Here is a 23210-nt window from a genome sequence, read left to right as displayed (position 1 = left end):
AAATAAAAACTTTTTTAAAAAATCAACTTGGTTATAACATATTTTAATAGGCTGTTATAATTTATTTACTAACATTTTATTTACTATTTTTTGAGTCAGTAAATTTTAGGGATATTGGTCTATGGTGTTCTTTTTCTGTTTTGTTACTTCCCATTTTAGCTATGAAGACTGTTTATATTGGAATAATCAGTAAAAATATTTCTTTCGTTCTATTTCGCAATTATTTTGTGCAACATGGGAATCATTTTTTTGAATGTTTATTTGATAATAATTCACTTGAATTTTCCTCATAAATCCATCTATGTTATTTATTTTTTCCTCTTTAAGAGTTCTTTATGGCTTTTTTGATTTATTTTTGAAAATGGGTTATTTAATTCACCTGTTTCTTCATTTAGTCAGGGCATTTTATATTTTAGTAAATATTGATTCGCTTCATCTAAATTCTCACTTGTGTTTTTGACAAATAATTAGACAAATTAATTTCATAGTTTTCTTTATCTTCTTCTAGTTCTATGTCCCATTAACTGATCTTTTATTTCTTTTTCTCGTTGATGGAAAGTACCTAAAGATAAAAAATTTCCCTTAAGGACTTTATCAGTTTAATCTTAAATGTTTTGGTATTTGCATCACTTTTTTTTTCTTGTTGAAAATGTCTCTTGTTTTGGTAATTTTTTCCTTTGGTTGTCTATAAATATTTTAATCCTAAATAATGAGTAGATTTATTCTGACAATAATTCCATACATGGTTAAATTCTGCATATATAGCACATGTAAATATAAGTTACACACACAGAACTTAAAACATCTCCGAATGAGCAAACATTTATTTTACTTGTCAAGCAGAGAGATGGCAGTCAATACTAATACTGCTGAAGAATAAAAACTAATTTGTAAACTTTAGATAAGTGGATAATATGTTTACAAGCAGTATCATCCAGCAGAAGATGGATAATTAAATTTAAGTTTAAAGAAAGCTTGTCAAGAGCTTTAAGTACTTATTCAAAGGCCATTTAATTTCAGAGGCCATGAAAATAGCATGAAGACAACAGAACAAATAGGAAAGATATGCAAAGATTTTTCTCTGACAAATTTTAGTTTTCACTGTAAGGGACAGTTGGATGGCATACCACATTTGGACTCAGTCCCAGATTGTTATGTGAAGATGTAGAAGGCATTGTGAGAACAAAATTGGTTTAGCTGAACTAAGTGAAGTATACATTGTAGAGGTTTGTACTATGGACAGTTTTTAGAATGTTGAGTATATATGAAAGAGGGAAAGATATGAACATTTGGGAAAAAAGCAATGATAATATTTAATGCTGAAAACTCAGTTAAGATGGCATAAGTGGCAACTAATGCCATATGACTAATTTTTCATCACACATTTTAATAGAATAGTGAAAACACAAAGTAAATACAGTCCTAATGAGAGTTATGAGAAGGGAATAGGCAGACATTCACAGGTGAAATTTTATTGTAATCAACAGCTGTACCATTTTTCCACAAAGGCATAAGGATCCAGGATCCTACATAGTTATATTATCTAGTGTAAAAAAATAGATCTAGTAAATCTGTTAATATGAATTTCATGTGTATTCCAAGTTCTACAGCTCTCTGATTATTGTATCAAGTATAACATAAAACATGTAGATATGTAATCTTTAAAATCTCTCAGAAGCATAAAATGGAAAATGAATGCTTAATATAAGAGTTTGCAATAATTAGGAATAATGTGCAGTTTAAAAGTATGGTAAATTCTTCAGAATGCATTTGTTTGTGAATGAGATTATATTTATTGTATTAATTTCAATGAATAGGTTAATTTTAGGGAGGAAAATACAAGGTTATCTTTTTATTGCCTTCTTGTACACTTCTATCCTTCTAAAACACAGCTCACATTTTTAGCAATAGTATTATAAAATCTGCTGATTTACTGCTTATAGTTTAAATTCTTATTCCTACCCACATCTCTCCACACGATGCAGTAAGCAGCTTTGAATAAGCTCCCATCTAATTCATTACAAAATTGTTCTGTTGGGGAAAAAATGATTTCCTGCTAAGTTTTTTGTGAATAGTCATTACTAGGGAGCAAAGCAAAAAGCTGACCTCATAAACACATTGTTTTCTTTTGCTCTTTTCACAATTTTGAGCTACTATATTCCCTTTCATTTTTAAGCTAATTGGGCCTCATTTCTTTGGACCACATAGCTATAAGAAAAACCATTATATTCATAAGGTCAATAGCAGTAAAAATGTAAAGAAAATATTCTTTCAAATGATCTTTGCAGATTTTCATCAGCAAATACTTGACTGAGGCTAACCTTTAACATGAATTTTTCAAAGTTCATTATGTTGGTATGTTTGTTCTATAGTTTGAAGATATAGCTACAATATGAAAGACTTCCATCATTTGTAATTTTGTTTTCTCACCAAATAAGTTGCACAACAAATTTAACTACCTTCCACTGAATATTTAATAACCTGTCATAAGAATAAAATGAATACTACACTCGCTCAGGAAGTTGCACATTTAATTTTATATTACATCTCTGACAGTAGCATTTTGTGTGATAGCATAGCAATAAATCTGGTGTGAGCCTCAGAAGATTAGAGGTAACTCAGAGCATAGCTCTATCTCATGGCATCCATGTCCATGCCTGCACACATATATGCATGCACACACATATACATATACATACACACACTCATAAATAAACAAAAAAAATCCCTAGATCAAATAATAATGACAACAAAATGAGGAAGACAGAAAGGACCAATCACAAGATCATTTTGAAAAGAAAAAAAATTAATAGCTGAAAACAAGACCATCAGCTTATTATTCTAATAGCTAATGTGTCATTACTTCTCTAGCTGGTGATTATGGTGGCCTAAGAAATCCCATGTACTTCAATGTCTCTGCACTTAGACAGTGGTTTTTGGAGTTAAACTCATGTCAATCTTATAGTGGTAGATGGATGGGGTCCCATTCCAGATGTAGGGTGAAATCAGGGAGGAAAAATGTGATTGAATTTCAAAAGAAAGGAATTCAGAATCTAAAACAAGAATATTGTAAAAGAGAGAGGAAGCCAGAAATATGCTGCTGCTTATAACTATTTAAGACTGAATTTTGTCTTGTTTTGACTAGAAATATAATTTCATGAGAAACTTCCTTTGCCAATACAGATCCTGCTCTACATCTTGCAGTCTTAGAGGTGCCTAAGGTGCTGAGAGGTTGAATGATTCATCTAAAGTCATTGCCACTGGTCAGAAGTTAGGCTGGAATATATGCCTTGTAGACACTGAGGTGGATTCTGTATTCCCTATAACAATCTGCCTCTCTTTTAATATTATACAAAAGGAAAGAGGCAGCCAGAAGAGTCAAAGAAAGATATGAGGAACCCTTTGCAAAATTGTCCAATCAGTGATGTTCTGACAAACTTTCTTCCATTCTAGCCCATCATGCCATCACCATCATTCTTTTCCCTTAACATCCCTACCTTCCCCTGCCCTTCATCACTCTAGGAGACTGAAATAAGTCAGACTTAGAGAGAAAGGTACAGAAGAGTGGACTGGGGCAAGTGCTGAATAGGTCCAGATATAGCAGCTTCTCAAATTTTTCTTGCAGTGTGTCCCAAATAGTCACTCTTACCTCTCATTCAAACCAATAATTTTGATGAGGTTTAGAGTGATCTAGATTCCTGGTGGTCTAGAGGTTAGTGGCTATAAGAGGGTTATTAAGAATCCCCTTTAAATCAGCCACAGGATTTAGGAGTGAAAGAATTCACTCATTCCCGAATATTAGTTGCAAAATGAAAGTTTATTGTTAGATAGAAATCAGTTTACCCAGAGACTGACTTCTATATTGGCAGATCTATGGAAAATGGAGTTTTGCACTGAGAATGCAGTTTTCAGTGGATAGAAAGTCCTGGCAGTTGAGTGAACTACTGAGGTCCATCTGCAAAGATTTTAGTTGATGGAAGCTTATTTTATGGGGTGTCTTGGTCGGGGTTGGGAAGCCCAAGCAAATCAGAACCAGTGGGGCCTGGGAGCCCCAAGCAAGTCAGAATGGGGGTTGGGACAAGCCAGAGTCTCCTATTGGAATTTAATGCTTTTTGACCAGGATTTGTAATTGAATCAAAGGCTCTGGCATCCTGGAAAGACAACTTGTTTGGGAAGGATATGCCTCAGCCGGGAAGGGCTGGGAATCTGAAAGAAATCACAGATTAATAGGAAATACAGTTTCTTAAAGGGACCACAATCTGCTTCAGTTTGATACCACTTTACAAAAATAAATAAGAAATGACAATAAACATGGTTACATTGGGGACTTTATAGAAAATAGTATAATGACTGATAAAAATGAAAATTACCTGAGCAGGCAAATCAACAAACATTGTTTTTAAAAGAGAAAGATTTCAGTAAGAATATTATAACAAAGAAATTTAAGTCAAAATCTCCTAAAGTATAAATATTAGAAAAGATTCTGCATTTCCCTGACATGAAAATAGATCAATTTAAGAAGCTCCAAAATCTCTCAGGAAAAAAAAATCAAGTGGAAGTATTAAAGAAATAAGAATAGAAATGGAAAACATGTAAGGAAGAAACCATCAGATTTAATGAAAGAACAGAGAATTTAAAACAAAGACTCTTTATATAAGTGGGTTCTCTGAGAAAAGAAGGAATTAGAATACAATCCCACAGAGGCAGAAGGAAAGTTAAAATAACAAAATAAATTCAAGACAACATAATTAGAAAGATACTAGAGCTCTACAAAACAAAAAGATGCAACTTCAAGAGAGAATGTGAAAAATAATCAAAGGATTATGGGTCTTAAAGAAAAAAAAATTCATGAAAAAGTGTACTATAGATTATTTGGTGACTTATAAACAGTAGAGTCCTCGTAGCTCCTTTCATGAAACTATATAGTATGTCAGAGAGAGGTTATAGAAAAAATAGGTATTAAGGTATTGCCTTCCTTCCAGATTTGGCCTGATCTTGCATTATTACCTTGAAAAAGTGGGCCATTTTCATATTTTGAGTTATTTTGTACCTTGTAAAGATTATGAGATGTAGAGTTCTTTGTACCATGACTGGCCTTGTAAAAAGTACAAAACTGTGAATGAGCCCATTCATAGATTCCAATAAATGTAAAGTGGTACTAATGTTTTATTTCTCTCATACAAAGTATCACAAAGAATCTCCTTCAATTTGTTGAAATAGTAGGATGGCTAATTATTATCTGGCAAAAGGGTCTCTTTACTCAATCAACAAAGTCATTTCTGGCAGCTAAGAAGAAAGCCAGATATAAAAGAGAACATTTCTTTTTTTACTAAAGTGTTTTATTTTCAAAACATATGCATGGATAATTTTCAGCATTTACCCTTGCAAAATCTTGTATTCCAAATTTTTCCCTCCTTTCACCCCACTCTCTCCCCTACATGGCAAGTAATTATATGTGCAACTTTTTTATACATATTTAGAAAAAAGAGAAAAGTATAATTTAGGGTTAATAATTTGGCAGGAAATACAGAATTAGTAGTTTTTATTGTAAATGTAAATAGGATGAACTCGCCCATAAAATGTAAGTGGATAGCAGACTGGATTAAAATCAAGAATCTTACAATATGTTGTTTATAAGAATCACATTTAAAGCAGAGTGATACATACAAAGTAAAGGTAAAAGGCTAGAGCAGAATCTATTATGCTTCAGGTGAAGTTAAAAAAAAAAAAGCAGGGGTAACCATCCTGATTTCAGATCAAGCAATAGCAAAAAATAGGTCTAATTAAAAGAGATAAGGAAGGAAATGCTAAAGAGTACCATAGATAATGAAGTAATATCAATATTAAACACATATGCTTATAAGAATCACATTTAAAGCAGAGTGATACATACAAAGTAAAGGTAAAAGGCTAGAGCAGAATCTATTATTATTATTATTATTATTAGGTGAAGTTAAAAAAAAAAAAAAGCAGGGATAACCATCCTGATTTCAGATCAAGCAATAGCAAAAAACAGATCTAATTAAAAGAGATAAGGAAGGAAATGCTAACGAGTACCATAGATAATGAAGTAATATCAATATTAAACACATATGCACCAAATGGTATAACATCTAAATTTCTAAAGGAGAAGTTAAGAGAGTTGCAAGAAGAAATAGGCAGCAAAAATATAATAGTGGGAGATCTCAACCTTGCTCTCTCAGAACTAGATGAATCAAGTCACAAAATAAATAAGAAAGAAGTTCAAGAGGTAAATATAATACTAGAAAAATTAGATATGATATATCTTTGGAGAAAATTGAATGGTGACAGAACAGAGTATACTTTCTTCTTGGCAGTTCATGGAACCTACACAAAAATTGACCATATATTAGGACATAAAGACCTCAAAATCAAATGCAGACAGGTAGAAATAATAAATGCATTTTTTTTCAGATCATGATGAAATAAAAATTTCATTCAATAAAAGCCCAGGGGAAAATAGACTAAAAATAAATTGGAAACTAAATAATCTCATCCTAAAGAATGAATGGGAAGATGGCGGAGAAGCACATGCAACTTTCTAAGCTCCTCTCATCCCCTCAAGCAACTATTTAATTCAGCCTCAAAAATAGTTCTTCACTGCTAAAATTCATGAAGATTAGAAGCACACAATTTACCAGCAGAAGATAATCTGGAAGATCGCTAGGAAAGGTTTGTCCTGAGGGGCTAGGAACAGACTAGCCCAGGCAGCAAGAGACTAGTGTCCTGAGCAGACGGGGCAGGGGTGATCTCTGTGATTAGAGAAGTTATAGAGACAAATCTGCTATAGGCTAACTGCTCTGCCTCGATTACAAAGCAGTAAATTGGCAGAGAAATTAAAGCCTAAAACAGAGGGTACTCTAAAAAATACCAGAACCTAACAAGATCTGGTTGTAACCACTCAAACCCGGAAATGATTCAGGCAGACTGAAACACAGCCCCCTGCAGCCACTCCCTGCAGTTTGGGGCTTTTGCAGGGACAGGTACAAATCTGCAGGGCAGGGGGGCACAGCCTGGGCCACTTCTAATCTGCACAGAGGGGGCTTGGCCTGGGGCAATAGAACTTCCCCAGGAGGATGGTGCTTCCTGGGGCAGAACCACTTCTGGTCCCTGCAGGGCCATTCACTGCTCAGCTGCTAATACTCACAGCCCCAGGGCGGGATTTGAGTTGGAATAGCGAAATTCTCACTGCTCAGTGTCTAGCCCCAGGGAAGTCATTATCTCACACAGTGGGGTTCTTTGCAGGGCACTTTCCCAGCTCGGCCCTGCAGGCCTGAGTTACTTCTGGGTGAGGAATTCTTTTCCAGAGCACTCCAGTACCTCACTGCTTTTTGTAGCCGGCTGGCAGGACAGCTACCCGTCCATACACCTATCACTGCTCTGCAGAGGAAGCTGGTAACCTCCTGGCCCTGAAGGCAGACCCTACAGACTTTAAAAAATGAGTAAAAAAATCAAAAGGATGATTGATAGCTTCTATTAAGAAAGAGAGCAGCTTTTCAACCCCTAGGAGACTAATAACAGACAGTCTCCAGACAATTGTTGGTCCCCAATACAAAAGGCTCTCCTATAAGAGACTATTAAAAACCTTAAAAGAGTACTAGAAGAAAAAATGGGGAAAGGAAAGAGAAGCTATGCAAGAGAGCAACAACTTCCTGAAATATGAATTGGAAAAGTTAAAAAAAACTTCCAAATAGTGCAGGGACACAAAATTTGTGAATTGGAAAAAGAAAATAACTCACTTCAAAAAAAAAAAAATTAGTGAAATGGAAAAAAAAACTCCATAGAGCAAAATAACTCATTTTAAAACTCAATTGAACATATACAAAAAGAAGTTTAAAAAAAAAGCTAATGAAGAAAATAACTCACTAAAAATCAGAACTGAACAAATAGAAATGACTAATTTAACTGTGACAACTGTGAGACATCAAGAATCAGTCAAGCAAAACCAAAAAAATGAAAGATTGGGAAAAATGTCAAATAGTTACTTGGAAAAACAACAGACCTGGAAAAAAGATCTAGGAGAGATATCCTGAGGATCATTGGACTACCTGAAAATTATGATGAAAAAAAGAGCCTAGATATTATTTTACAAGAAATCTTCAATGAGAACTGCCCAGAAGTAATAGAACTGGAAGGTAAAATAGGTGTTGAAAGAATCCATCGAACACCTCCTGAAAAAGACCCTAGAATAAAGACTCCGAGAAATATTGTGGCCAAACTTCAGAATTTTCAGACTAAAGAAAAAATTTTACAAGCAGCCAGGAAAAAACAGTTCAAATACCGAGGTGCCACAATGAGGGTCACACAAGGTCTGGCTGCCTCAACATTAAAGGATTGAAGGGCCTGGAATTTGATATTCCACAAGGCAAAAGAACTTGGAATGCAGCCAAGAATAAACTACCAAGCTAAGCTGAGCATTTTTTTTCCCATGGAAGAAGATGGACATTTAATGAAAAAGAGGAATTCCATCTGTTTCTAAGGAAAAAAATCAGACTTAAAAAAAAAATTTGATCTCCCACCACAGGACTCAACAGAAGTAAAAAAAGGTAAAAGGAACTCTTGAGAGCTGTATTTCTGTTGTGGATATACATAAAAACCACATGTATAATTTGATTTTAGTGATATAACATAAAAAAGGAAAGTAGATATGGAAAGGGGATAATGTCATTAAAAGGGAAAAGTGGAGATAAAAAGAGGGAAACTACATGCGATGATGAGGCAAAGGAAACCTACCATATCTGAGGGAACTTAGAGAGGAAGAAGAACATTGTGTGAATCCTACTTTCATCAGAATTGGCTCAAGGAGAAAATAATTACCATATTTGTTTTACAGAGAATCTTCTCTCACCTCATTAAAAAGTGGGAAAGGAAAAGGGATAAGGAAAAAGAGTAATAGGGGAAGGATACAATAAAGGGGAAGGGATACAAAGGAGGAGGGAGGTCTCCTAAAGAGGGAGAGCTGGGTGACACAAGGGGGACCAATAAGTTTAATACTAGGAAAGAAGGGAAGGAGGGCAAGAAAAAGAAAAGCATAATCTGTGGATATTAGGATGGCAGGAAATACAGAATTAGTAATTTTAACTGTAAATGTGAATGGGATGAACTTTCTCATAAAGCAGAGGCAGATAGCAGACTGTATCAAAAGCCAGAACATTCACAATATGTTGTTTACAGGAAACATTTAAAACAGGGAGATATATACAGAGTAAAGGTAAAAGGCTGGAGCAGAATCTATTATGCTTCAGGTGAAGTCAAAAAGGCAGGGGTAGCCATCCTTATCTCAGATCACCCAAAAGCAAAAATTGATATAATTAAAAGAGAAAAGGAAGGAAACTATATCTTGCTAAAGAGTACTATAGACAATGAAGCAATATCAATATTAAACATTTATGGACCAAGTGGTATAGTATCCAACTTCCTAAAAGAAAAGTTAAGAGAGTTGCTAGAAGAAATAGTCAGCAAAACTATAATAGTGGGAGATTTCAATCTTGCACTCTCAGAATTAGATAAAGCAAACCAGAAAACAAATAAGAAAGAAATTAAAGAGGTAAATAGAATATTAGAAAAATTAGGTATGATAGATCTTTGGAGAAAACTGAATGGTGACAGAAAGGAGTATACTTTCTTCTCAGAAGTTCATGGAACCTACACAAAAATTGACCACATATTAGGACATAAAGACCTCAAAATTAAATGCAGGAGGGCAGAAATAGTAAATGCTTTCTTTTCAGATCACAATGCAATAAAAACTATATTCAACAAAAAGTTAAGTGTAAATACATCAAAAAGTAATTGGAAACTAAATAATCTCATCTTAAAGAATGATTAGGTGAAACAGCAAATTATAGACACAATTAATAATTTCACTCAAGATAATGACAACTGTGAGACATTATACCAAAATTTGTGGGATGCAGCCAAAGCGGTAATAAGGGGAAATTTTTTATTGTTAGAGGCTTACTTGAATAAAATAGAAAAAGAGAAGTTGGCTTACAACTAAAAAAGCTAGAAAAAGACCAAATTAAAATCCCCAATCAATTACTAAACTTGAAATTCTAAAATTAAAAGAAGAAATTAATAGTATTGAAAGTAAAAAAACTATTGAACTAATAACTAAAACTAAGTGTTGGTTTTATGAGAAAACCAATAAAATTGATAGACCTTTGGTAAATCTGATTAGAAAAAGGAGAGAGGAAAATCAAATTAGTAGTCTTAAAAATGAAAAGGGAGAACTTTCCACCAATGAAGAGGAAATTAAAGAAATAATAAGGGGTTACTTTGCCCAACTTTATGCCAATAAATTTGATAACCTAAGTGAAATGGATGACTACCTCCAAAAATATAGGCTTCCCAGATTAACAGAGGAGGAAGTAAAAAGCTTAAATAGTCCCATTTCAGAAAAAGAAATAGAACAAGTTATTAATCAACTCCCTAAAAAAAAAAAATCCCCAGGACAGATGAATTTACATGTGAATTCTGCCAAACATTTAAAGAACAAGTAGCCCCAGATTCTTTATAAACTATTTGAAAAAATAGGGAATGAAGGAGTCCTACCAAATTCCTTTTATGACACAGACATGGTAGTGATACCTAAACCAGGTAGGTTGAAAACAGAGAAAGAAAATTATAGACCAATCTCACTAATTAATATTGATGTTAACATCACATTTTATATACTATATAATATAATGTATATTATATATAAAATATAATATTTTATAATAGATGCTACTGCTATTTAAAATCATCAGTAAGCATCATATGTAATGGGGACAAACTGCAACCATTCCCAATAAGATCAGGAGTGAAACATGGTTGCCCACTATCACCGTTACTATTCAATATTGTATTAGAAATGCTAGCTTTGTCAATACGAGTTGAGAAAGAGATTAAAGGAATAAGAATAGGCAATGAAGAAACTAAATTACCACTCTTTGTGGATGATATGATGGTATACTTAGAGAACCCCAGAGATTCTACTAAAAAATTATTAGAAACAATCCACACCTTTAGCAAAGTTGCAGGATATAAAATAAACCCACATAAGTCATCAGTATTCTTATATATCACTAACAAAACCCAACAGTTAGAGTTACAAAGAGAAATTCCATTTAAAGTAACTACTGATTGTATAAAATATTTAGGAATCTACCTGCCAAGGGAAAATCAGAAACTTTATGAGCAAAACTACAAAATACTTTCCACACAAATTAAGTCTTATCTAACCAACTGGAAAAATCTTAAATGCTCTTGGATTGGGCGAACAAATATAATAACGATGACAATACTATCTAAACTAATCTATTTATTTGGTGCTATACCAATCAGACTCCCAAAAAACTATTTTAATGACTTAGAAAAAAATAACAACAAAGTGAATATGGAAAAACAAAAGGTCAAGAATTTCAAGGGAATTAATGGAAAAAAAAAATCAAATGAAGGTGGCCTAGCTGTACCAGATCTAAAATTATATTATAAAGCAGTGGTTACCAAAACCATCTGGTATAGGCTAAGAAATAGACTAGTTGATGAATGGAATAGGTTAGGTTCAAAGGACAAAACAGCCAATAATTTTAATAATCTAGTGTTTGACAAACCCAAAGACCCCAGTTTTTGGAATAAGAACTCATTATTTGACAAAAATTGCTGGGGAAATTGGAAATTAGTTTGGTAGAAACTAGGCATTGACCCACACTTAACACCGTACACCAAGATAAGGTCAAAATGGGTTTATGAATTAGGCATAAAGTATGAGATTATAAATAAATTGGAAGATCATAGGATAGTTTACCTCTCAGACCTGTGGAAGAGGAAGGAATTTATGACCAAAGAAGCACTAGAGATCATTATTGATTACAAAATAGAAAATTTGGTTATATCAAGTTGAAAAGTTTTTGTACAAACAAAACTAATGCAGACAAGATTAGAAGGGAAACAATAAACTGGGAAAACATTTTTACAGTCAAAGGTTCTGATAAAGGCCTCATTTCTAAAGGCCTCATTTCCAAAATATATAGAGAATTGACTCTAATTTATAAGAAATCAAGCTGTTCTCCAATTGACAAATGGTCAAAGTATATGAACAGACAATTCTCAAATGAAGAAATTGAAATTATTTCTAGTCATATGAAAATATGCTCCAAATAATTACTAATCAGAAATGCAGAATGACAAGGAAAGATAATGTGGAATGTTGGAGGGGATGTGGGAAAACAGGGACATTGATACATTGTTGGTGGAATTGTGAATACATTTAGCCATTCTGGAGAGCAATTTGGAAGGAACTATGCTCAAAAAGTTATCAAACTGTGCATACCCTTTGATCCAGCAATGTTTCTACTGGGCTTATACCCCAAAGAGATACTAAAGAAGGGAAAGGGACCTGTGTGTGCCAAAATGTGACAGCCTTGTTTGTGGTGGCTAGAAGCTGGAAAATGAATGGATTCCCATCAGTTGGAGAATGGTTGAGTAAACTGTGGTATATGAATGTTATGGAATATTATTGTTATGTAAGAAATGACCAGCAGGATGAATACAGAGAGGCTTGGAGAGACTTACATGAAGTGATGCTGAGTGAAATGAACAGAACCAGGAGATCATTATATACCTCAACAATAATACTGTATGAGGATGTATTCTGATGGAAGTGGATTTCTTTGACAAAGAGAAGATCTAACTCAGTTTCAATTGCTCTATGATGGAGAGAAGCAGCTACACCCAAAGAAAGAACACTGGGAAATGAATGTAAACTGTATGCATTTTTGTTTTTCTTCCTGGGTTATTTTTTACCTTCTGAATCCAATTCTTCCTGTGCAACAAGAGAACTGTTTGGTTCTGCACACATATATTGTATGTAGGCTATACAGTGACATATTCAACATGTATAGGACTGCTTGTCATCTGGGGGAGGGAGGGGAAAAGTCGGAACAGAAGTGAGTGCAAGGGATAATGTAAAAAAATTACCCAGACATGGGTTCTGTCAATAAAAAGTTATAATAATAATAAAAAAAAAAGAATGAATGGGTGAAACAGCAAATCAGACACAATCAATAATTTCATCCAAGAGAATGACAATAATGAGACAACATATCAAAATTTGTGGGACATAGCCAAAGCAGTAAGGAAAAAAATACATATTTTCACAACTAAAATGTGAAAATACTATGATCAGCTCCAACAGTAATGTCTCTGGGTGCAAATGGCTTTTTTCTTCATAAGATCATTGGAAATGATCTGAATCATTTCAGTGTTAAGAAGAGCCACTTCCATCAGAATTGATCATTGTATAATCTTGTTGTTGCCATGTACAATGATATCCTGAGCTTGCTGACTTCACTTAGCTTTAGTTCACATAAGTCTTTCCAGGTCTTTCCAAAATTATTCTATTGATCATTTCTTGTAGAACAATAATATTCCATAACATTCATATAGCATAACTTATTGAAATGTTCTCCGGCTGATGGGCATCCATTCAGTTTCTAGTTTCTTGACACTACAAAAAGGATTACCTCAAACATTTTTGCACATGTGGGTTCCTTTCCCTCCTTTATGATCTCTTTGATATACAAGCCCTGTAGAAACATTGTTGGATCAAAAGGTATGCACAGTTTGATAGTTCTTTGGCCGTAGTTCAAATTGCTCTCCAGATTGAATCAGTTCACAGCTCCACCAAAAAGTGTTTGTGTCTCAATTTTCCCGCATCCCCTCCAACAGTCATCATTGTCTTTTCCTGTCATTTTAGCCAATCTGAGAGGTGTGTAGTGGTACCTCAGAATTCTTAATTGCATTTCTCTGATCAATAATGATTTAGAGCATCTTTTCTTGTAACTATAAATGGTTTCAATTTCTTCATCTGAAAATCATTTGTTCTTATCCTTTGACCATTTATCAATTGGAGAATTGCTTGAATTCTTATAAATTTGAGTCAATTGTCTATATGTTTTAGAAAGGAGACTTTTATCAGAACCCTTATATGTAAATTTTTTATCTATTTTATATTCAATAATGTACTCCAATTCTTCTTTGGCCATAAATTCCTTTCTTCTCCACAGACGTGAGAGATAAACTATCCTTTGTTCTTCTTTTGCTTATTATATCACTTTATGTCTAAGTTATGAACTCATTTCAACCTTATCTTGGTATACAGTGTTAGGTGTGGGTCACTGCCTTCTTTCTGCCATACAAATTTTCAATTTTCCCAGCAATTTTTGTCAAATAGTGAGTTCTTATTCCAAAAGCTGGGGTCTTTGGGTTTGTCCAACTATTTGATTACTACAGTCATTGACTATTTTGTCCTGTGAACCTAACCTATTGATTGAATTGATTGAATACTCTCCCCAGTACCAAATGTTTTTGATGACTGGTGCTTTATAATATAGTTTTAGGTCTGGAACAGCTAGGCCACCTTCATTTGCATTGTTTTTCATTAATTCCCTTGAAATTCTTAATCTTTTGAGAACATTTCTTTTTAAAGTAATCACTCTTTAACTTTTTTCTTTGTACCTTTTTTAGAGTGTGGCAAGTATGCCAAGGGAATTTCTCTTTTCTCTTTCCACCAATAAAAATGGCATCTTGCAACAGAGTAAGTTGTCCCTTAAGAGATGTTTTGCTCAGCAAAGAGTAGGTCCAGTGAGTTGAGTCCAATCTTAGGGTCAAATGGAGAGATGCAGGCCCAGGGAGTCCAATGAGGTAATCTTTCTAGCAGTTTGAAGATACCTCAAGAAAATAAAAGACATTGGGGTCCTGCTGAAGTAAATACGTGTATTGTCTTTACTATGTATGTTCCCCATAATGTGCCTCTCTCTTTGTGAGTTCTTACTATTTCTACTTCTATCATTGGTGTTTTATGCCCAACCCCATTGTTTTATGGGGAAAATATTTTGTAACTTGCTGTATTTATTATTTCATTAAATGTCTTTATTTGATCTGTCTTCTTTGACAATGGAAAGTAAACCTACTGGATTACATGACTCCAAAGATGGAGGAATAGACCTTATGACCTCTCAAACTTTCCAAAACAGAAATTATGTACCTAATATAAAGCAATTTTATCTCTCTCCTTTATCTGGGACAGCAAGAGTCCAAAAGAAGGTAAAAATTTAATGAGGTCTGCACCTCTTCCTTCCCTCCTGCCAACCAAGTTACCAGCAATCTGACCCATAGGCTTTCAACAGAGCTCAAACCCACATTTCTATCTACCCTTTCTTTTTCTAGTACCTTGGATATCCAAGTTCTAAAATGCAAAAATTCTTTGGAGTTTCAATAAGCAGTTCCATAGTAGAAGAGCACAGTGTTGTTCTATAAAAGATCTCCAGAAAATAGGAAGAGAGAGAACAGGGCAAGTCATAAGTCTGGGCTTGAAATAGAGCTATCTTCATACACAGAACTACTCCTTTTTTGAGAATCCAAATTTCATATGACAGAAATTACTCTAAGGTATAATAGCATCAATATAGTAGCACTCTGCACTCGAGTCAAGAACTAAAAACTAAAGAGAAATGGGGCAAGATAAAATATATGGGATGTACAACATTCTATGAAACCTGAGGAAAACATTCCAAGCAGCCCACTGGGAACAATCATCTCTACCTTCATCCCCCAATTCATTTGATTCATTGAACTAGACTAGTGGTGAACCATAAATGGCCCGACATAGAAGGGTGTCTAAGTTATATTGACATCTAGTCCCCAAGGAAATCACTATTAGGGGGTTGATAGAGAGATTAGGGGGTTTGAAAGAGAGTAATAGGGGGAAAGCCTGAAATCAACAAAAATTTCAGAAGAAAGTATAAGACCTTGCCCATTAGCAAATAAACCAACATGGAAAGCATTAACAGCAAAATGAAATATGCTTTCAGATAATGTAAATGAGTTCAGGTATTTATGAATAAATATTACAAAATAAAGGGAAATCATTTGATATGTAATGATACAGAGGATATTGCTGCTTTTAAGGAGAAGAACATGGAACCATATTCCATTATTTGAGAGTGATTTAAAGGAGAAATGAGAATTGTGGGAAAATTTATGGGTTGTACAGCAGAAATAATTGACAAAATAACAAAACTTGAATCTGACAATGTCTCACCAAAGAAACAAAAATGAGAACAATCAATTGGGAATGGAAATACAGAGAGGTGAAGGACAATCTAGAAGAGAAGCAACAAACAATAATACCGAAAGAAAACATTCTGTCTTTTCAAGTAAAGAAATATTGATCTTGAAAATAGGATGCATAAAAAAAAACAAGGATGTAAATCAAAAAAATTTAAATACCATAATACAAGAAAACTTCCAGACTTCACAACACAATAAGAAATATTAATTGAAAGAATTCATAGGTCTCCCCCTTCAAACCCTCAAGAAACAAAATCAAAATTCCTAGGCACCCAATTCCAAGACACAAATAGTTAAATTTTAACAATTTAATTTGCACCAAAAAAGTCTATAAACAGCCAGGTAGAAAGCCCACAAATACAAAAGAAAGGAAATTTGAATAATACTATTCTTTATCCACCAGAAATCTCAGAAGGGAATGGAATAATATATTCTAAAATGCAACAGTGCTTATGATACAGCTGAGAATGACATGCTGAAAATCTGATAACCATAAATGAAAAAATATAAATGTTGCATAATAAAGAGGCTTTCAAAACATTCTTAGGAAAGAAGCCAGACCTAAAGAAATTGTTTGCTTCTTAAATACCCCAGGCAATAGTAATGTAGAATGGGCTGAGGAGGAGGGGGTGTGAACAAATGCTGCAGCTAAGGACAGCAAAAGAATGACAGAAGAAAGATAAGCAAGACGCTTCTTTTTAATGCACACAAGAAATAGATAAAAGAGAAAATCTGGTGAAGGTAATGAAAAGGAAGGTCTGGAACAATATGGACAGAACCTCATCACAACCTGCCTATAATCAAATTAATGTTTTTTGGGTTGGTTTGGTTTTTTAGGGGAACCTAAAGTACAAAATTGAGGGTACATAAAAGTGCGGGGATAGGCAGGAATTTGTGGTGTGCCCTGGTCAAATTGAAAACTATTAGTGAGAGAACAATCACCCCTGGAGGACTGAAAATTCTGATAGCAAAAAAGGGTACTAACAGTTGTGGGAATCAGGAAAGGCTTTATGGAAAAAGTAGTAATTCGAGGGTTATTGTTAATTCTATGCATTTCTGGTATGGTGAATGGCTAGTGCAAAGACAGAGATCTGTGAGGAAAGAAGGTAAGATTAGGTGGACTATAGAGTGTGGAAAGAGGAATAATATATATATATATATATATATATATATATATATATATATATATACAAAAGAGTTTGTATTTCATAAAGAGAAAATAAATAACTAATAGCCTTCATTAGGGGAACTGATATGATCAGATTGTGTTTAAAGATCACCTTGACAATTGTGTGGAAGAAGAGAAAGAGTACATTTGAGAAGGAATGCCAATGGGAAGATGGGAAGACCAATTTGGAGTCCTTTTTTAAATGTTTAAGCAAAAAGTGATGAGGGCTTGAATTAAAGATGTGATTCCGTGAATGGAGAGAAACTTGAGTGTTTTAGAAAGTATAGTACATTTTCTTCATCACTAATAATTTGTTCATTTATGTATGTACATTTTAATCTAAAGATTTTATTTTTCATTCAGTTGCTGGTTTTATTTTTTGTAATTATTTTTCTCCTGTAAACTTTTTAATATAACTGCTATCTTTCTCCTACACTTTACACTTTAGGGTATATTGGTTATTGTATATATGTAGACAATTTCTCCACTCTCCATTTTTTTTTATTTTGTTGGATAAAGGTAAAAGCATTTTTATCAACTCTTACTAGCTATATGCTTTTGACTAAGCAAAAGGTTGCCTTTTCTTTACTTTAAACCATATAGAAATCCAAATTTTAATTTTAAACAGAATCTTCTTACCCAGCTACTCACTTTTGAAATCCACCATTCTTTTCTGAATTCCCTTTTTTTAATATGTAAATATAGAATGTTGTACTACTCTAATGGAAAAATAGTTTTCTGTGGATTTAATTCATTTTGCCTTTCTTTGTGCAGTAACCAAGAATTGCTGATGCTAAATCTGTTTTGTAGTATTTCTAAAATTTCTAATTTATCAGATTTTTCCTGATAACTAGCTTCCTTATTCTTTTTCTCATCCAATAAAAGTCCAGTCATCTCTGTTAATGGTCTTTAATTATTCCAATGCTTACTATTTCCACAGAATCTTCTGAAGACAGCTTGGGATTTTCTCAAGCTAGAGAAGATTGAATTCAGTGGAATTCGAGGGAATACTTTGAGTCAACAAGTGCAGAACATGTATGAGGAATTCCAGAATGTGTATAAAATCGTTTCAGAATGTTCCTATGACTGTTTGGACCCTACACACACAGTAAGCAAAAGGTTCATAGTTTCATATCCAGTGTTCCAAAAGAATCTGACACAATAACCCTACAAACTATACTTTGGGAAATAATAAAAGAAAACTTTCCAGTATTTTTAAATAAAGGCATTAAAATACTGCTTATGATCATAGATCACTGCCAGAGTGAGGAAGAACCCCAGTTCCCTTTTCAGCTATCTTTTTGTATGTTGTTTTCCCTTATTAAAATGTAAACTCTTTGAAGACAGGGACTGTCTTTTTCTTTACTTCTATTTGTATCCCCAGTGGTTATCACAATGCCTGGCATATAAGAAGCATTTAATAAAAACTAATTGCCTTTTTGCTATCTTTTATTTAGTATATAAACACTAAAAAAAATTAATTGATAAAAAAACAAGCAAAAGATACAAAACTAAATGGAGACTTAATAATGACACTGTATAATGAGTAGATCAAAACACAAATCATAGAAATAATAAATATATGAAAGATAATGATAAGGCTAACAACATTTCTAGGAGATACCTAAAGAACTACATACAATGAAAAATTAGAAGAAAGAGATTAATGAAGTGATGAAATTTTTTTTAAAGTTAGATATTAACATTATTTATTTATTTTATTTTATTTTTTTTGGTTTTTTGGGGTTAAGTGACTTACCCAAGGTCACACAGCTGGGAAGTATTGAATGTCTGAGGCCAGATTTGAATTCAGGTTCTCCTGACTTCAGGGCTGGTGCTCTATCCATTGTGCCACCTAGCTGCCCCGATGTTAATTTTTTTTAATTTTATTTTTTTATTATAACAACTTTTTATTGGCAGAACCCATGCCAGGATAATTTTTTACATTATCCCTTGCACTCACTTCTATTCTGATTTTTCCCCTCTCTCCCTCCACCCCCTCCCCTAGATAGCAAGCAGTCCTATATATGTTGAATATGTCACAGTATTTTCTAGATATAATATATGTGTGCAGAACCAAACAGTTCTCTTGTTGCACACAGGAAGAATTGAATTCAGAAGGTAAAAATAACCTGGGAAGAAAAACAAAAATGCAAACATTACATTCATTTCCCAGTGTTCTTTCTTTGGGTGTAGCTGCTTCTGTTCATCATTGATCAATTGAAACTCAATTAGGTCTCTTTGTCAAAGAAATCCACTTCCATCAGAATACATCTTCATACAGTATCATTGTTGAAGTATATAATGATCTCCTGTTCCGCTCATTTCACTTAGCATCAGTTCATGTAAGTCTCTCCAAGCCTCTCTGTATTCATCCTGCTGGTCATTTCTTACAGAACAATAATATTCCATAACATTCATATACCACAATTTACCCAATCATTCTCCAGTTGAAGGGCATCCATTCATTTTCCAGTTTCTAGCCACTACAAACAGGGATGCCACAAACATTTTATCACATACAGGTCCCTTTCCCTTCTTTAGTATCTCTTTGGGGTATAAGCCCAGTAGAAACACTGCTGGATCAAAGGGTATGCACAGTTTGATAACTTTTTGGGCATAATTCCAGATTGCTCTCCAGAATGGTTGGATTCGTTCACAACTCCACCCACAATGCATCAGTGTCCCAGTTTTCCTGCATCCCCTCCAACATTCGTCGTTATTTTTCCTGTCATCTTAGCCAATCTGACAGGTGTGTAGTGGTATCTCAGAGTTTTCTTTATTTGCATTTCTCTGATAGATAGTGATATGGAACACTCTTTCATATGAGTAGTAATAGTTTCAATTTCATCATCTAAAAATTGTCTGTTCATATCCTTTGACCATTTATCAATTGGAGAATGGCTTGGTTTCTTATAAATTAGAGTCAATTCTCTTTATATTTTGGAATGAGGCCTTTATCAGAACCTTTAATTGTGAAAATGTTTTCCCAGTTTGTTGCTTCCCTTCTAATCTTGTTTACATTAGTTTTGTTTGTACAAAAGATTTTTCATTTGATGTAATCAAAATTTTCTATTTTGTGATCAGTAATGGTCTCTACTTCATCTTTGGTCACAAATTTCTTCCTCCTCCATAGGTCTGAGAGATAAACTATCCTATGTTCCTCTAATTTATTTATAATCTCGTTCTTTATGCCTAAATCATGAACCCATTTTTATCTTATCTTGGTATACGGTGTTAAGTGTGGGTCCATGCTGATGTTAATTTTTGAGAAGAGATAAAATGGAAGTAAAATAATTATAGAAAAAATAAACTGAATTACTTAAATAAAAGCCAAATTTTTGGAAAGTCTAAGAAAATTGATAAGCCTTTGAAAAACTTCATTTAAAAAAACTAAAAGGAAAATCTCATTATCAAAATAAAAGAAAGATGAAATTACAACAAAGAAGTAAAAAAGAATGATCAAAGCCTACTTACTCTACATAAATATATTCTAGTAAAATTGATCATATAACTCTGGGAGATCACTAAAAACCATTACATTTAATTCCCAATCCCTATATTTTTGCCTACCTGCATTTTTTATTTCCTTCACAGGCTAATTGTACAATATTTCAGAGTCTGATTCTTTTTGTACAGCAAAATAACGGTTTGTTCATGTATACTTATTGTGTTATCTAATTTATATTTTAATATATTTAACATATACTGGTCATCCTGCCATCTGGGGGAGGGAGTGGGGGGAAAGAGGGGAAAATTGCAACAAGAGGTTTGGCAATTGTCAATGCTGTAAAGTTACCCATACATATAACCTGTAAATAAAAGCCTATTAAATAAATAAATAAACTGATCATATATAATATTATATATTAAGAAATCCGCTCTCACTAATAAGAAATCTAGCTCCATAGGATACAGATTTGGTTTTTATATCCTTTCATGTACTTAGAGTACATAGTCAATTACCAGCATTCTGCAGAATCTTAGAATAGATAAGTAACAAGAGAAGGAAGAGTAAAGAAAGAGAGGATCAGTCAAAGGAGAAAAGAGTAAAAAAGGATTATTTGAAATGCCTGTCAGGATATATCATCAGAAAAACAAACCATTCCCTGTTCAATTCAAGAAATGCTAGGAAGAGAACAAAGACTTTTAGAATTGTGAAAGCAGTCTTTTAAGGTAAAATTGCAGTGTCTCTTTTCTAATAATAAGTAGTTGTTATAATGGTCATTGAGACCATCTAGTTTACTATGATTTTGCAGAGGGATTTAAGACTCTAATTTTAGTTTATCAGAATGTCATGAAAAGATAGTGGTTTTACTTTTTTTTATAGTGCTATACACTGGAGATACTAAAAAGCAAAAATAAAAAACAAAAAAAAACCCTCAAAACAGCAATAGCAACAACAACAACAGACAAAAAGCATTTCATTCTTTCAAGAAGTTCTTTCAAGAAGGGGAGACATTGTGTAAACAAATATGTGCATGCAAGATATAAACAGTACAAATTGAAGAAAATATCAGGAGAAAGATACTGGGATTAATAAGAATTGGGAGATGTGGCAACCGTGCTAGCACCCAGGATACCTTAGAATCAGCCGGAGTCAGGATAACCAAAAGTCCTTAGTCTTTATTCTTGATCTTTAGGGGTAGAAGTGAAGGGGATGGAAGCAGAATCTCTGCAACTGCCTTCTTCCTCATCCACTGCCAAAGTGACTCTGGCTAATCTTACTCCACCCCCTAGTCCCTCCTACTATCCTCTGTCTACACCAATCATCAAGCCAGCACAGGACAGTAGGAAGAGCCATTTTCCAAGCATATGCCCATAAGAGTATTGTCCATTCGATAGTTAGCCTCAAATGCTTGGCTGTCCTGATCTCAATGCATCGACTCAAGAGTTTCAATCCTCTACAGGGAAAGAAAAGAAAAAAAGCAAAAACAAATTCCCATTCAAACAACTGCAAAATGAAAAGAGTATCTGGGATTCAGTCTATAAAGATAAGAATATTTATATTACAAATTTATAATTTGTAATTGTAATTACAATTTTGTATGTAATTACAAAAAATACAAATTGCAAAAATTACAAATATATATACATATAAATATATATTACAAAACATTATTTAGAGAAATAATTACTTAACTAATCAAATGCATATTAGTTCCTATAGCAATAGGGTTAAGATATTACTTCATAAAGTAATTTTATAGATGTAGTTCCATGTCAGGCTACCAAGAGGTTTCTTTATAGAGCTAGAAAAAATAATTGCAAAATTCATTTGAAGGAGCCAAAAATCTGAAATCTCAAAGGAAATAATGAAAATAAGTGGGACTGAAAAAAAAAGGCAGGGATAGAACTTCCAGAACTCAAATTATATGATAAAACATAATAATCAGAAGTATTTCATACTGGTGCAAAAGATAGAAAAGTTGATCAGAAATAGAATAAAAAAGTAAGAAACAAAACCATTTGAATTGCATGGTGACTGATTAGGAGACTAATAATCTGAGTTAGAGGTGATGAGGTCCTGTCCTGTGATGGTGGCACTGTAGCTAGACATAAAGGGATAGATAAGAGCAATATTATAGGGATAGAGTTAGTAAGACATGGCAATTACTTTTACAAGGGGATTGTTGTAGTCATTGTATATATTAATTTCTAATGCTGCTTACTTTATATTTAGTTTGTGTGACTTTTTTCATGTTTCTCGGGATTTCTAATATTCATCACCTCTTAAAGGCATAATAATATTCCATTATTTCCTCTCTTGTAGTATATTTAACCATTCCCAAATTTCCAGTTCATTGCTATTACCAAAAGAGCAACTGGGCATATCATGGTATATATGTACCTACTTTGATCTTCTTTAGGTATATAGCAGAGTAAAAAGTGCTATATTTGGAGT

At 33.5% G+C, this 23210-nt stretch overlaps 1 protein-coding gene across 1 annotated transcript in view; it reads left to right on the top strand.

Annotated features, from left to right (window-relative positions):
- Positions 1-23210, top strand: part of DNAH9 (dynein axonemal heavy chain 9) — a 479597-nt gene that overhangs the window by 65494 nt on the left and 390893 nt on the right. Inside the window, exon 7 of the mRNA XM_031965533.1 lies at positions 18246-18413. Coding sequence (XP_031821393.1) covers positions 18246-18413 — 168 coding nt within the window. The remainder of the gene's footprint in view (positions 1-18245; positions 18414-23210) is intronic.

Source organism: Sarcophilus harrisii, chromosome 4 (assembly GCF_902635505.1).
Source record: "Sarcophilus harrisii chromosome 4, mSarHar1.11, whole genome shotgun sequence".
Lineage (NCBI taxonomy): Eukaryota > Metazoa > Chordata > Mammalia > Dasyuromorphia > Dasyuridae > Sarcophilus > Sarcophilus harrisii.
The sequence above is the reverse complement of the archived record's forward strand: the minus strand, read 5'-3'. Positions and strand labels throughout refer to the sequence as shown.